The sequence below is a fragment of the Neomonachus schauinslandi genome, chromosome 5, assembly GCF_002201575.2.
Source record: "Neomonachus schauinslandi chromosome 5, ASM220157v2, whole genome shotgun sequence".
NCBI classification, from domain to species: Eukaryota; Metazoa; Chordata; class Mammalia; order Carnivora; family Phocidae; genus Neomonachus; species Neomonachus schauinslandi.
The window spans coordinates 24756756-24772571 of record NC_058407.1 but is presented as its reverse complement, the minus strand read 5'-3'; the positions used below and the strand labels follow the sequence as shown (position 1 = coordinate 24772571).

At 34.4% G+C, this 15816-nt stretch overlaps 1 protein-coding gene across 1 annotated transcript in view; it reads right to left on the bottom strand.

Annotated features, from left to right (window-relative positions):
* Positions 1 to 862: 862 nt before the first annotated feature.
* Positions 863 to 15816, bottom strand: part of CDK17 (cyclin dependent kinase 17) — a 108608-nt gene continuing 93654 nt past the window's right edge. Inside the window, exons 11-17 of the mRNA XM_044914734.1 lie at positions 11751 to 11871; positions 9136 to 9233; positions 8364 to 8469; positions 6416 to 6458; positions 5333 to 5423; positions 3240 to 3317; positions 863 to 2713 (exon numbers count right to left, since the gene is read on the bottom strand). Of these exons, the coding sequence (XP_044770669.1) occupies positions 2676 to 2713; positions 3240 to 3317; positions 5333 to 5423; positions 6416 to 6458; positions 8364 to 8469; positions 9136 to 9233; positions 11751 to 11871 (575 nt within the window). The 3' untranslated portion in view covers positions 863 to 2675. The remainder of the gene's footprint in view (positions 2714 to 3239; positions 3318 to 5332; positions 5424 to 6415; positions 6459 to 8363; positions 8470 to 9135; positions 9234 to 11750; positions 11872 to 15816) is intronic.

Below are 15816 nucleotides of genomic sequence, written 5' to 3'. Positions count from 1 at the left end.
GCTGGCAGGGTTGCCACAAACCTTCAATTTATTAAAAAATGCATATCTGCAAAGCACAATGAAGTGCAGCACAGTAAAATGAGTTATGCCTACACATTAGAGGTTACCAGAGGCTGTGGGGAGGGGGAAATGAGGATTTCTTAATGGGTATAGCGTTTGTTTGGAGATGAAAATCTTTGGAAAAAGATAGTGGTAATTGCTGTACAACATTCTAATGCCACTATATTGTGTACTTACAATGGATAAAAATGGCAAATTAAAAAAAAAAAAAAACCAGTAAAAACAGAAGCATACAAAAAAACACTTTATGAATTGTCCTGGATCCAAAAGATAGATTATGAAACATGTTAACAAGTAGTCTTTCAAATGCAATAAAGCATCAGATAGGATGGAGCCACTTCTATACACCTAAAGCAACATATTCAATGTGTGTTAACAACATCACTTGGAAGGAAAACAAAAAAGGCATCCTCTCTTACCTTTAAAACCATGTCAGTATAAGATGAATCGTAAGTGTTCAAGGTTCAAAATTTCTGAGTTTCAATTCTCTTCATTGCAAAGTTTTCAGGATCTGAATGGTGGTGCTCAAGTATCAAAAAAAGTATCAAATTCCTTAATACAATGAAGAAACATTCCTAGAACTTCCTAGGAAGAAGAATTTTATATAACTACTGGATATATTTCTTCACCTTTTATATGCAAGAATATCAAACTTATAGATAACTATAAGAAATTTGCAAAACATCATGTATATAACCTATGAAATGAAAAATCTGACAGCTTTATAATTGAGTACTATCCTATAAAATTACAGTAGAGATTACTAAATGAATGGCCAGCACAAATATAAATTAAGTATCATTACTGGCACAGTGAGACTTCATGATCTTAAAAATGAAACCCATAAAGGAAAATGATACCATTCTGCACAGCCTCCTTCCCCCAGAAAGAACTATGACTCAACAAAACCACATTTTAACAACATGAAGATCTTGTTATTATAAATTTCAAAACAAAACGGAGGAATTTCCACATAATATTTATAACCTTCAAAGTACGATATTAATACAGGTCTGTCAGTTAGAAATAACAGCAGTTTGTTAGGCTACAGGATTTAACATAAAACCAATTTACAAATGTGAAAAGCAGTAGTGGTCCAATATTCACCATTACACATGAATCTGTTTCTTCCAGAAAATTTTTTTTAAAAATTAAAATTTCTGTATCATGAAATATTAAAATAACACCCAAACATGCCACAATCACTATTCACAAATAAAGTTAAAATGAAATATACAAAAATTCACTTAATACTGTTAAATAACAATAAACTACAAGATTTCCTGAACAGAAATGGTAGGACCCCTGAATGTTTTACAGTGAGTATCAGGAAAAAAAAATTAAGTTATGATTATTTTCATGATATATAAGCCAAAAATTTACATGACCATTTCAAAATATACCAATTAAGATTTGTAGTTTGTAAGATGCACTAAATGAATAGTCCCTAAAAGTTAACACAAATGCTTAAAACACTTACCAACACCAAGGTGTGTTTATGATGTTCAAAGAGATGCATAATTGAAACTGTAATATTTACTATCTCTGATAAACACATTAATACCTACAATGCTTTAAAACAATCCTCTAAGTTCTTGTTTCTCTCATTTGTATTTATCATGGCTCATTTCAAAGACATATTACAGCTTTTAGCTGATTCCAAGTGAATGTTATTAAAACATACATATACACACGCAGCTCCCCAAATGAAATAAATGGCTCCCCAAAGAAGTATTATCCCTTCTAATAAAAGAATCGTATTTAAGACGAAAACAAGACCTCACATATTTCACTGGACTTGTATGGTTTAGTTTTAACTAAATTAAAGCACAATGTAAAACAGGTAAGTGTATTAGTATACACATATCCAATAATATGCAGTAAATATTTCTAAAATGAGGAAAGGTAAAAATAAATAATTTTGGTGCTTTAATTTACTGGTATCTAATGTGAGATCCCTATATCAGGTGTTCACTTGCTTGAATCAACTTCTGCATCACATGCTTTCCTAAACATATGTGCTCATCAATTTCTTAGCTACTCTACTTGCGGATGTTCAATAAAAAATTATATAGCATGAACTTAGAGTGTTCAAGATGGCTCACTTATTTTACTGTTAAGCAAAGCTAAATTTACATTCCAGGAAACACTGCAGTTTAATTTTTAAAACAAACAAGAAATGCAGCAGTAAAACAATTCGTGAGGAGAAACAGATGCATTCACATCTAATAAAGCCACTGCAACTTCTTCAGGCATTTAACTGTTGTGTTAAATAAACAGACAGTAGTTATTTAGCAGCAATGATTCCGCAATAAATAATGCACTGTGTTTCTCAGTCCTGCACAAAAATTGCAGCTACAGTTACATCAACAGCTGTAACCTACTGGCTCTAATGGCAGAGAAGACCTTAAAACCAACTGTACAAAAAAATTGTCACACTGTGACAACAAATATAAAAACAATCTGTACGTCTGAAATAAAAAGACTCCACTGTGAAGAGGACAGTGTAGACAAACGGAGATTCCAAGTCCACCAAAAGAAATAATTGCCTTCAGATCTGAGTCCTTGATTGATAAGAAAGGCTGGGGGCTGGGCTTGAAACCATTTTATCAGACTTAAAAGAGCATGCTCTGTCTTCTGTTCTTCCCATGTCCTAAAATATAAAGTCATTTTATGAGGCAGTTCAAGGTTCAGTTTTATCCCACATACAGTATTTGGTGACTCTAGGAAGCTAATGTTCCCACCAGCAAAAACTAATGTTCCACGATAAGAGTGATCAGCACTGTCTTAAAGACCCTTTTGTTGATGGGGTCAGTCTATAGCTTCTATGCTTCGAAGTGATGAACCTGAAGACTAGGGAAGCACAAGGTGTGTCTTCTGCCTCAGGTACCAGGGATGGCGTGTGCAGTGATCAAGCCAGGCCACTTGTAAAAGGTCTTTGTGCCATCTGCAGCTTTCAGGATCCCTGACTTGACTGAGTCAGATTTCTCTCTGAAGAATTACTGAGCTGCCCACATCATACAGAAAAGTGAGTACGTGCAATGCTAAACATACAGTCGTGGAATGCACTGTACATTGGTTTTTACATCAATAATTTTACTGACCAAGTTATAAACCAAAAACGTGGTTCCACGCAAAATTTCATGATCGACACGTGAAATGGTTTATGACAAACACACCTGTCTCTGGATAAGAAGAGTTTCGAAAACCCGGGTCCTTTTGCAACTGAATCTCTTTCAAACTGAATATTGATACACCTAAAATGCACAGACAAAAACTATCAGGTGAAGGTCTAACATTATTAAAACAAATATAACCCAACTACAGACAGAATGTTTAAAAATGTGTATTGATTCAACACGAAACATTTATGCTACATTTACAAGGTTACAGCCCTACTGAACTATTTTCCCCTTTGTCCCAATGTTTTGAGAAGGAAACCAAACAAAATAATCTCCCCTCAGAAACTTTCCCCTACAACTCTGCTTTGAATAATGCTTCCAATATGTTTCTCCTAGAATATGTACACACAGAGAATATACACTGTCTCTTTCTAGGACTTACTGGGGTTGGGAGACCTAATCAAAAGGTATTTCTTGACTTTTATTCTCTCTGTCCTTTATGTCTCCTTATAATGGCAGAAGGTATCAGGGCCTCAAAATAACTGCAGATTTTCAGAAAAAAAAACAATAGGTTTGTACACAACCATAACTGCCTACCTCAAACTATGAAACTTGGGTGTTAATAATGAAATGTAAATATCATGTTTTTTTTTTTAAAGATTTTATTTATTTATTTGACAGAAAGAGAGTACAAGCCGGGGAAGTGGATGGCAGAGGGAGAGGGAGAAGCAGGCTTCCCCGTTGAGCAGGGAGTCTGATGTGGGGCTTGATCCCAGAACCCTGGGATCGTGACCTGAGCCTAAGGCAGACGCTTAACTGACTGAGCCACCCAGGTGCCCCTGTAAATATCATCTTAAAAAAAAAAACACTTGTAATTCATCTTTCTCATTTCCATCTCTGCCAGAGAGATAGTCTTTCATTAAAAAATATCCAGGTAAGTTCTAAGTGAAAAGTCTTAAGGATTCTTGATTCCAATTAGCAAACCTCAATGAATCAATATTCTTTAGTGGTAAATGAGAATGGGAAATTAATGAAAGCTTTTGGAATCTCAGTTCCTAAATATTCTAATTCCCCATTCACCTTACTCAGTTTTAAAGTAAAATGTTGGGGTAATCTTTTAAAAGGAGGTTATGAGTAAAATGAAGCAGTTAACTCAGGCATGAGAAATCAGCTCTTTTAGTGACTGACAATACACTCACCACTTTCATGAAGATGGTAAAGTCAGTGACCGTAGCAAAGAAAAATCATCTTTGTACCTTGAAAAGGAAATCTACTTTCACAAGAAAACAATTTTATGTTTTGGATGTGCTTCACTACTCTTTGCCTGAAATCCATTTTTAGAAACTCTGAATCAAAGCAATCCAGAATGGGCCTAATGACAATGTCTATCATCAGATGGCATTTTCCAATTTAAGTCTAATAAGATTAATAACCCACGCCTAAGTACTATTGATTTCTTACAGAGCAGTGGCAATGTGTTCAGTGTTAAAAAGAAACAAATTAAGGGGGTGCCTGGGTGGCTCAGTCAGTTGGGCGTCTGACTCTTGGTTTCAGCTCGGGTCAAGTTCTCATGGGTTGTGGGGTCAAGCCCCACTTGAGCCCCACGTTGGGCTCCAAGCTCAGCAGGAAGTCTGCTCGAAGATTCTCTCCCTCTGCCCCTCCCCCTACTCGCAGGGGCACGTTCTCACTCACTCACTTTCTCTAAAATAAGTAAGTCTTAAAAAAAAAAAAAAAAGAAACAAATTAAAACATATGCAAATCAGACACACTTCCCTTCAAGGAATTCTGATCTGGTTACAAAAAGACTAAAATTTTATGCTTAAAAACCAACAACGGGGCGCCTGGGTGGCTCAGTCGTGAGGCATCTGCCTTCGGCTCAGGTCATAATCCCGGGGTCTTGGGATCGACCCCACGTCGGGCTCCCTGCTTCGTGGAAAGCCTGCTTCTCCCTCTCCCACTCCCCCTGCATGTGTTCCCTCTCTTGCTGTGTCTCTCTCTGTCAAATAAATAAATAAAATCTAAAAAAAAAAAACAAACAAACCAACAACAATCTCTTCCTAAACCCCTAATTCACCCCAGTCTCCAATACTGGACAAATGAAAATGGTGGGGGGGGGGGGGGGGTAAGGGGGACTTTAGAATTTTTCTTACTTTCAGGTAAAGTATGTATTCTTGGTCCCAAACTTCGAAAGTATACATGTTTCATGGCCTCTTCTGCTGAAACCCTTTTCTTAGATTCGTACTGTGAAAAAGCAAAGAACTGCTTCATTAACTTTTTCTCTAAACATTATGAGGGGAGGCAGATTAGCATTTAGAGCTACTTTTATCTTATTTATAATACAATGACTGCTTTTTAAGACCCAATTTGGAGTACACCAGATATACTCAAATGTGAGTTACTACTGAGATTATATAGTAATGACTATATCTCAGTTCCAAATTTCCAAGATGAAGTTGGATATTCTAAAAATTTAGATTCCCTGTATTTTCTGAAGTGATAAAAAAAATTAAAATATCTGACCTTTGGCGTTCCTTTTCCTCATGAACACCAAAGGATCACTGGAAATATATCCAATATTTTTATGACAGATATTATTAAATTACCTATTGGATACCCATTTCCCTTTTTTCCTTGAGATAATCTAGATTTGTTTAAGGGGCCCATGCTTCCAAATCCAGCGGATCAATCATGAATCATAACTGTTTTAAGTTTAGGCTAACTATGATAATCTTGTTCCCCAATTCCCAGCCTCTCTTACTTAAATTAATGTTCTGGCCAATGAGACTTAGGATGAAGCTTTGCAGGGGTTTCTGGAAAAGCCTTTGCTTTCCAGATTCAAGTGGGTGATTATGGCTGACACCCTTATCCTCTCTTCTTACTGCTTTGAATAGAAGATATAAATGGTATTTGTAGGTGCAGCAGCCTCTAAGGCTGTAAGTATAAAGAAAAGAAAAAGAACATAAGAGAATATGAATTGCAGAGAACATGGCCCTGACATAGTTGATCAATGCCAGAAGGTGACGACCTCAGAGTTCTAAGTCACAATGAGAGACCCATACACATTAAGAGAAACCATCATTATTTTTTTACTTACGCATATGCCTTAAGCATGCCAGATACTACAATAATCTTATTTAACTGTCATGACAAATACTTAAGCATGTTATACTGATCCCATTCTACAGATGCAGAGAAACTGAGGCTTAGTGATTACAAAGTAAGACGTAACTTACCTGAAGAAACTTTGTTATTAACTCAATTCCCTCAGAGTCTAACCTAAAAACAACAAAAAACAAATGGTAATTTATTCTTTTATCTTAGCTGACAGCAACTTTTCAAATAAAACTATTTCCCTAATGTTTTAACCTGCTAACTTCAAGTGCTCTAAAATAGCCACTCCTGTTGCTTTCAAATAGACTCAAATCTGTTTTATCCGTAAAAACTTACCTTGCTACTTGTTTAAGAAGAAACTATAAAAAACTGGGCTTTGACTCAAATTTTCAGTAATGAAGAACAAATTAGGTAATTAAAGAATTTTTTAAAATCACCATTCTGTCTCAAAGTAACCCTTATTATCACAAAAGCTGAAGTTATGTGTATCATTTTCATACTGTTCCACTATAGGCAAGATACAAAAGCACCATTTTCTTACTGTATAGGTGAAAATAAAGACAAGTAACTCCGAATGTATCACTGTGGTTCACAATAAACACAGATGACTCATTCAACATGTTTTTACAGGGTAGTCTATGGAGAACTGGGTACTAGAACCTATAAAGTTCAATGTAAATATGCCACAATGACATCATAAAACTTAATTAAAAATTAGGGCTACAAAATCAATGAGGTAATCAATAAAGATGATAATTATAGTGATGAAATCCATTTAGTAAGTAAGTAGAGGGTTTGGGGACTATTTTAATGGGACAATCTCTTGATCAGAAATCACAGGTTCTATTTTGCATGCCTTTCACTGGCAAAAAACACAATTATGAATAAAGAAATATTTTCCCAAGTGCTCTTAGTGGGTATGTGGATGCTGTAGCCTAGACATTCTCCAGACTAATCCTTTGTAGTTTGCCATTCTGACAAATATCCAGAGCTCCTTGGGCACAAACAAACTAGGGGCTAAGGTCATGGAGAACCTGCTTTAAAGAAGAGATTCAACCTTCTGCACTGGACACTACAATAGTAAGCAACATATAAATGACAAAAATAGGATTTATGCTATTTAGAAGGAAGAGATACACACAAAAAGCCCTGCACATAGTATTATTCTGCCTAAGAAAGTCTACTTAGAATGTTATCAGTTGCTATAGTAACAATAAGAACATCAATTCACATAAATACTTTAAAAATATTTTTGGTACCAGAACTGTTTTTTCTACTCTCTCTAGCTTGAGAATAAATGGAACTAGAGCCAAGTGTGTTACGTCGTGAGCAATGTGAATGTCTTTTGATTAAAAGACATTGACCTTATTTGGTATCTGAGTGTACTCTATTTTTTTAAAGGAAACATGAAAAACACAGTCAAAGGGGTTATTCTTTGTTACTTACTGAAAATGTAATAATTCCATAAGTAGAAATGTTCTGACTGAAATTTTAATGGGGGTTTTAAATGGATCTGGGGGTAGATCTGAGAGACGTGAATGAAATGACCAACATTTAGGATATGAGGGGTCAGAAAGAGTTTACATTCTTCAAATACAAATCATGTCATTAACATTGGCCAAATACTGATGGGTCATCTTGGGTCAGAGTCAAGATTTTACTTATAACACTTAGGTTTTTGTAAATAAATACAGAATAATTCCATAGGAAGCAAAACAAAAATTTTATCACGGTCTTCATGGTACTGATTACGGCATTAACCAATGTCTTCTTTCTGAGAGAGGGAACAATCTACATAAACTCTAGAATTCTAATATGGATGTTCTATATTCATTTTATTTATAGCTCGGTTCTATGATTTACGTATCTTGGTCTCTGAATTATAAAATTAATCTGACAAAAGGAAGAAAGAAATTCATCCAGATTCAAATCAGATCCTAAAATATTTAAGAACTCTGTATGTGTATTATATATTTTTCCCTGAATCCTTACTGCAGCTAATGCTTCAAGAGACTGGAAAGATTCATGTGGGTTTTCCCCCTTTAACTTAAAGAAAAAGAAAAAAAATACCTGGGTGCATGGTTAATGAGAGGCTGTGGTTTGTATTTTGGAAAGTTGTAGTTCTTGAACTCATCATTTGAAGAAACACCTGGCCAAGTTTCCTGAGATGGTGTTCCTGAATTTAAAAAAAAATTTTTTTTATTTGTAAACATATAAAAACTTGTATATACACAAATATATATAAATAAGGAGAACTAAAAGTGTCTTAAAGAACAATTTACATTTAGTAGCTGATTTTACTATTTCAACTGAAAGCAAAATGACAGAAATAGTAAACACATACTGACTTTTTTTGGGATTATGCAATGATGCCATAAAAATGCCATAATGCTTAACTGATACCTAACCTAGAAATATTTCCTAATAATATGCTAAAGGTCAATTTTCAACAATATTTCTCTTCTCTGTTCTTGCATACAATTTTTAATGCAAAGGCAGAACTTAGTAAATGAAAAAGAGAAGTTATATAGAAGGCTCTATCTTTATAATTATGCTGATTATAATTCTTTTCTCTGTAATCAGGTTTTTTTTTTTTTTTTTTTTTTAAGATTTTATTTTTAAGTAGTCTCTACACCCAACATGGGGCTCGAACTCACAACCCATAGATTACGAGTCACCATGCTCCACTGACAGGGCCAGCCAGGTGCCCCAACTAATTATAATTCTTATAACAGCTATCTTAGTCTCAGTACCAAATTTTTAAATATATATTTTTAAATATATAGTCTTATCTAGCTAGTCACAATTGCAGGAAACAAATTACTGGGAAAATATTTGTTACCTAGCAGTCGGAAAATCAAGTGCAATTCATCTTCCACAGTTGATCCTGGAAACAGAGGTCTTCCAGAAGCCATTTCAAAGAAAATGCAACCAACACCCCTTTAAGATATATCATAAAAAAATGATGAGCAATCCATTTACATATTATGAAGGACAATTATCTTTTCCTTAAGATTGCCTTTGGAGATGGAGAATTTTATATCAGTCAGCTAGAAAACCTCCTACAGAGATTTTTTTCAGCTAAGCTAATTTGTCAATATGTATCCTATTTGTCTCTACTTCCAGGTTGCTAGATCCACTCCTCCATCTCCCCTCCTCTGCCCTACCTTAAAATGTCCAGCTCTCCTCTGTATGACCCTTGAAGAAAAACATACCAATAGCTAATAGTGATTTAATGCCTATTACATCTTAGTGGGTAGCAGGGATAGGGAGAAGCAAATGATTCAAGATACTTTTATGCAGGAAGCAGAGATAGAACATATAGGTGCAAGATGGTGAGTGTGTATGAGAAGGAAAAGAAATGTATGGGGATTCAGTGAATAAATACTACCTTCTAGAATCTGTGTCAATACCCTTAAGACACAGTCCCTTCTGTTAAAGGGCTGGCTCACAATCTAACCACCGTATGTAAAATTTTACATATTAAAATGGTATACAAAAAGTTACAATGATGGAGCCACTATGGAAAACAGTATGGTTATCCCTCAAAATAATTTAAAATACAATTACCATATGATCCAGCAATTCCACTCCTAAGTATATACCCAAAAGAACTGAAAGTAGAGTCTCAAAGACAGATTTGTCACCTACGGCCATAGCAGCATTACTCATAATAGCCAAAAGGTAGAAACAACCCATATGTCCACCAACAAATGGATAAACAAAATGTAGCATACATATACAATGATTATTCAGTCTTAAAGATGAATGCAATTCTGACTACATCTCTACAACATGGATGAAACTTGAAGACATTTATGCTATGTGAAATAAACCAGTCACAAAAGGACATACTAGATCATTCTACCCATATGAGGTGCTTAGAAATGTCAAATTCACAGAGATGGAAAGTAGAATGGTAGCTGCCAGTGGCTGGAGGGAGGAGGAAATGGGGAGTTGTCTAATGGGTATGGAGTCTCAGTTCTGCAAGATGAAAAAAGGTCTGGAGCGTTAAGGTTGCACAACAATGTGAATACTTAATGCCAAAGAACTGTACAACTAAAATAGGTTAAAATGGTAAGTTTTATATTATGTATATTTTACCACAATTTAAAAAATAAGTTTAAAAAATGTTATACAAAATTATATGTAATTGTTCAATGCAAGACAACAGGAGGAAGCCTATGACTTATCATTGCATTATATAGTCAATAAATGCAACCACATTTCAGAGGAAGGTATTTGTCACTGGATGCTAGGTTGTATTCAGAAAGGATTTATGAAAAGCTCTGTTTTGAAAGTTCCTAGGCACAGAGACGCATAGTAGACATTCCAGATGCGTGGACTAGTATGAACACAAGTGCAAAGGTAGGAAAGCCCAGGTTAGTTTTGAGATATGGTGAGTAACCATTTGGCTAAAAGGGAATATTTATATAGAGGAACAGTCTAATATAAGTTGGAAAAGATAGTTCAGAGACGTTTTATGGAGATCATTAAGTATCAGATTGATGAATTATATCTTACTCAATAGGTAATGAATTGGGGAAGCAACAAAGGTATTTGAGTAAACGAATGTCATGATCAGAGTGGGATATGAGGAAGATGGCTACCATATTTTTTTATTCTTAGACTGACTTAAGGCCAAGTGGATTTTTATGAATATTAAATGATGATAAGAATAATTTTATTTTAGGGCGCCTGGGTGGCTCAGTCGTTAAGCGTCTGCCTTCGGCTCAGGTCATGATCCCAGAGTCCTGGGATCGAGTCCCACATCGGGCTCCCTGCTCGGCGGGAAGCCTGCTTCTCCCTCTCCCACTCCCCCTGCTTGTGTTCCTGCTCTCGCTGTCTCTCTCTGTGTCAAATAAATAAATCTTTAAAAAAAAAAAAAGAATAATTTTATTTTAAACTATGATGTACTAAACATTCTTCTAAATGCTTTTTATGTATTAGGCTCACTTGGTATTAACATTATCCACAGAACAGCCTTTTAAAGTAGTTATTGTTACTATTCCCATTTCTTTAAATGAGGAAACTGAGGCAAGTCCAGTAATTTGAATAAGGTTATTATATAGTTATAAGTGGCAGAACTGGTAAACCTAAGTGATCTTACTCATGTGTCAAAACTTTTAATTATTGCTTATACTGTTGCTCTTTACTTTTTTTTTTTAAAGATTTTATTTATTTATTTGACAGAGAGAGGGAACACAAGCAGGGGGAGTGGGAGAAGGAGAAGCAGGCTTCCCGCTGAGCAGAGAGCCCGATGTGGGGCTCGATCCCAGGACCCTGGGATCATGACCTGAGCTGAAGGCAGATGCTTAACAACCGAGCCACCCAGGCGCCCCTATTGTCGCTCTTTAAAGTATTATCTCCTTAAAAGTCAAATATCTCTCAGTGTGCTGTGTGAACAGCTACATTCTTTCAAAATTATAAATGGCAATAACATTTGCATGTATTTACCACATGTCAATCTGTGTCGAGTACTCTGAAGAACCGAGAAGCACATCAGGTGGCCGGTACCACAGTGTGACGACTTCATTGGAGTAGGTCTTCGTGGGAACTGACTTGGCTCTGGCTAGCCCTTCATAGGGAAAAGAAAACAATTAAGAAATGGCTATAAAGGATTTCCCAACCCTTATCTTCACCATGACTTCAGTCACAAGTGTTTTTTTTATGTCTGAGACAGCTACTGTCTAGTTTCCTGAAGTTTAAAAAATCAGTTTTATGAATTTTTTTTGAGTGTGCGTGGTCTTGGGTAAGCAAATCTTTATGTAATTAAATAGTAACAATTCCACAATCAGAGACTATGTTTATTTTTATGCATGTGAAAGCACCTGATACAGTGTCTGGGTTAATCTAAACTTAAGATACTTGCTTTCAATGAATCATGGTGCCAAAATTATTTCCAAGTGGAACTTAAATTAATGCCAAATAGGCCAATGGGAGAGAGAGTTTTACTTCTTACAGCTATAGGCTTCTGTTACCTTTTTTAACCTGATTCCAACTTTCATTTGCTATACCAATTTTAGTTTTCTTAGACTAAATTACACTGCTATTGTGTACTTTAAGTTTGAAGTCATATTTAAGGATAATTTTAAATAAAACGGACCATGCTGCCTTTGGCTATTATTAATGTAAATGATGAAAACCCTGTGCCATTTCTTTGCCAATTTAAAATGGAATTCACTGGTTATCCAGAAATAAAGGCAAGAGTTACAACTTCATCTCTTTAGCCACTGGCATGAGAGTTGTTTTTACTATCTCTAAGCCTCCAAATTCTGATCACTTGAAGAAGCAACTCTAAAAGATACCTGAAGAAATATAAATTTACTCTAACATGTAGTTTATTTCAAATAACAAGGAATAGTTCATTTTTAGGCTGTGATTTGTTATGTATAACTTTATATATTTGATTAAAATATTAAATATGAAAAATGTCATAAAAGGATAATTCAATCCTTTATTAAACTGGATAAAAGCACTCAAAACCAGAACTTTAAATAGTTAGGCAGCACTCACAGTATTTTTGTTTAGTATAAACAAAAAGCTAAACGGTATAACTGGAACAATGTTGACACTAGCTTATTTATAATTACAAGTCTTACTCTACCAACCCAACTTGATAAAATAAGTTCAACAAATTATTTTCCTACCAACTTTGGTAATTAGCAAGATGTGGACAGCTTTCTAGTATCTCTTCCTGATATTAATAGTGGGTTATGTGGGAACAAAAGACAGGGCCACAAGTTTGCTTATTCTATAACCTATAAGCATAGCATCAAAGCAACTGCAAGTTACAGTTTCCTCAGTACCTTACTCTCCTGCTCCTGAGAGAATTCTGAAATAGGGTGCTTGTTCAAACAGACTCCTGGTTCACAATTAGTATTTCAGTATTGGTATGAAAAGAAATAATCTCTTTCAAACCAAATTAATTGTGATATGGTATAATTATAGAAGCCATTTTCTGTTATTAATGAAAATGTCTGTCTATATTAGTACTTCCCTAGATCTGAATTTCATCAATCACAGGAAAAAGGAGAGAATTTTCAAGATCAATTTACAATAAAATACTCAAAGTTACATGACCCTCCTTTACTTGCAGTCCTTAAGTATATTTACTACACAACCAATAAAAAATAAATAACTAAAAGCAGAGACAAAACTGATTGTACTATCTCATGGAATAATCAGAATTTCTCGTTGGCCTGTGAAAAGATAAATTCGCTTGGCTTGTTTTGTTAGAAGCAAAATTTAAAGCACTCACAGCATTTCCCCCAAAAAGTAAATTTTTCATTTCTAATAGCCAAGCAGGGTTTCTCTATCACTGCTATTCATTTTAGGATTAAGGAATAAGGACCAGTAAATGCAGCTCAGCAAAACAAAACAAAACAAAACAACAACAAAAACCAAAAGAGAGAGAAAATAACAATTATAAGGAAAGTAACAACATAAACTGTGCCCAACAGACTGTATAATGTACATGAGCATATGCAAATAACTCATAAGTTTAAACACATGTGACCTATACCCGTTTCCTTTTTTTAAGGAAGGAACAATACTAACCTACTTTCAAATAGTAAAGTTAAATGAGTAAAAGTATAGGAATTTCCTGAATAAACTCACCACTTAGTGAGTTTTTAATTATTAACAAAGCAATACTTGAAACACTTATATTTTCAAATTTAGTGCAATACTCCAAAAGTAAATATCACTTATGAAAAATGATGAAGTGCTAATTGTAAAAACTGCACTGGCTTTTTAAAACCACGTTCTATTAGAGTACTGAAACTCTCAAAATGTGGAATATTAAAAAAAAAAAAAAAAGCTACTATACAAAGTTTCTTTAATGTAAAAAAATTTACTTCCTAGAAGCAAAAGGAACATGTAATCTCATTAAAATTGGGTTAGCTAAAGAGAGACAGAAAAATAGCATTAATTAATTAGTTAATAAGCATATAAATACAAAGTCATGGTGGCAAGAATATTAAAGAACCACCTTTCAGTAGTGGCATTTAAACTCTTTAGTCTCAGGACCCCTTTTATCAAAATTTAAAATTACTGAGGACCCAAACAGCTTTTATTTATATTGATTGATATTTGCCATATTAGAAAAACTGAGAAAAATTTAAAACTTATTCATTAAAATCACCACTTATTATATATTAACATGAATTTTTATGAAAAAGATTTTTTCTAAAGGAAAATAAAAATCAGTACAAATGGTCTTATTCAAATTTTTGTAGTCTATTTTAAAAGAAGACTCTTAGATTCTCACAACTGCTTTTGCATTCAATCTGTTGTGATATGTTGCTTTGAAGTATAGGAAGAGAATGAGATCTCACATAGATACGAAGTTGGAAAGAGGAAGAGCATTTAAACAGCCTTTTCTGAAAATTGTGCATATTCTTCTTTGACACTACATCAGATTTAATTTCTTAAACATTATGTGGTAACTGAAATTATATTAGTAAACTTCTCATACTCTTGTTACATTAAAATTCACTGGTCTATCTTGTACTTTAAGTGGATCTTTTACCCATGCATGATTCTGTAGTATCATGTAAGTACTAGTCATTTGGAAAATATTGATTCCCTAGGTTATACAGATATTCCAAATGCTTACAGATTTCTAAACATATAAAAAAACCCCACATTTGTTAATATCACCACTGATCTCACCAGTAAAGTCTTTTAAGTATGGGGAAAATATCGAGCTCAAAGCGGCAGATCCAAATTTCCAAAATTTAATTTTTGCTTGAAAACTCAAACCTTCCTATTGGCAAGAAATACTTTCAGTTGTTTTCCTTGAAGTGATAGGCTCACTTATTTCCAAGAAAACGTGCGCCAAAATACCTAAGTCTGAGTACCCATAGTTTGTCCGTCAGTCATTTTTTTAAGTAAAAATGATGTTCTTGAAAAAAAGGGTTAATTCAGTTTGCATTCACATAAACACTATTCCTTGAGATAAACCACAGTATTTCCATGTACAGCAAATGGGTTTTATGTATACTTCTCATTTCATTACATAAAATACTAAAAAGACATGTACTTAAAGATGGAGATTTAATAAAAATGAATTAGTTTTACTACTTCATCAAATATCTTTTTATACGTAACTGACACTTTTTCCCCCAAGTGTATATAGTGGTGAAGAACACAATGACTACTAAGTACAATTTGGTGCCACTGCCTTAATTTATATTAATGCACAAACCAGTAGCTTTACCCCTTAGTGCTTCTGGACTATCACTGCAGGTATTAACACAGTGAAAAAGGCAAGTAACTTTTAGTATAATTTTGATAAAATACACCTTTGGAGATGCCCTGAAAGGGTCTCAGGACGCTTAGGGGTCTAAAGACCATGCCTGAGAACTGGTGCCTTTTGGCATTCATGAACATAACTCACCCACCAAAGTTTTATCAAATATCTTATTCCATGGGCTACAGAGAAAATTTCCAAACTCACATAAAAGCAATCACACAGTTGTTCTTATAAATGTAACCACCTGGAACTATTTATAAATAT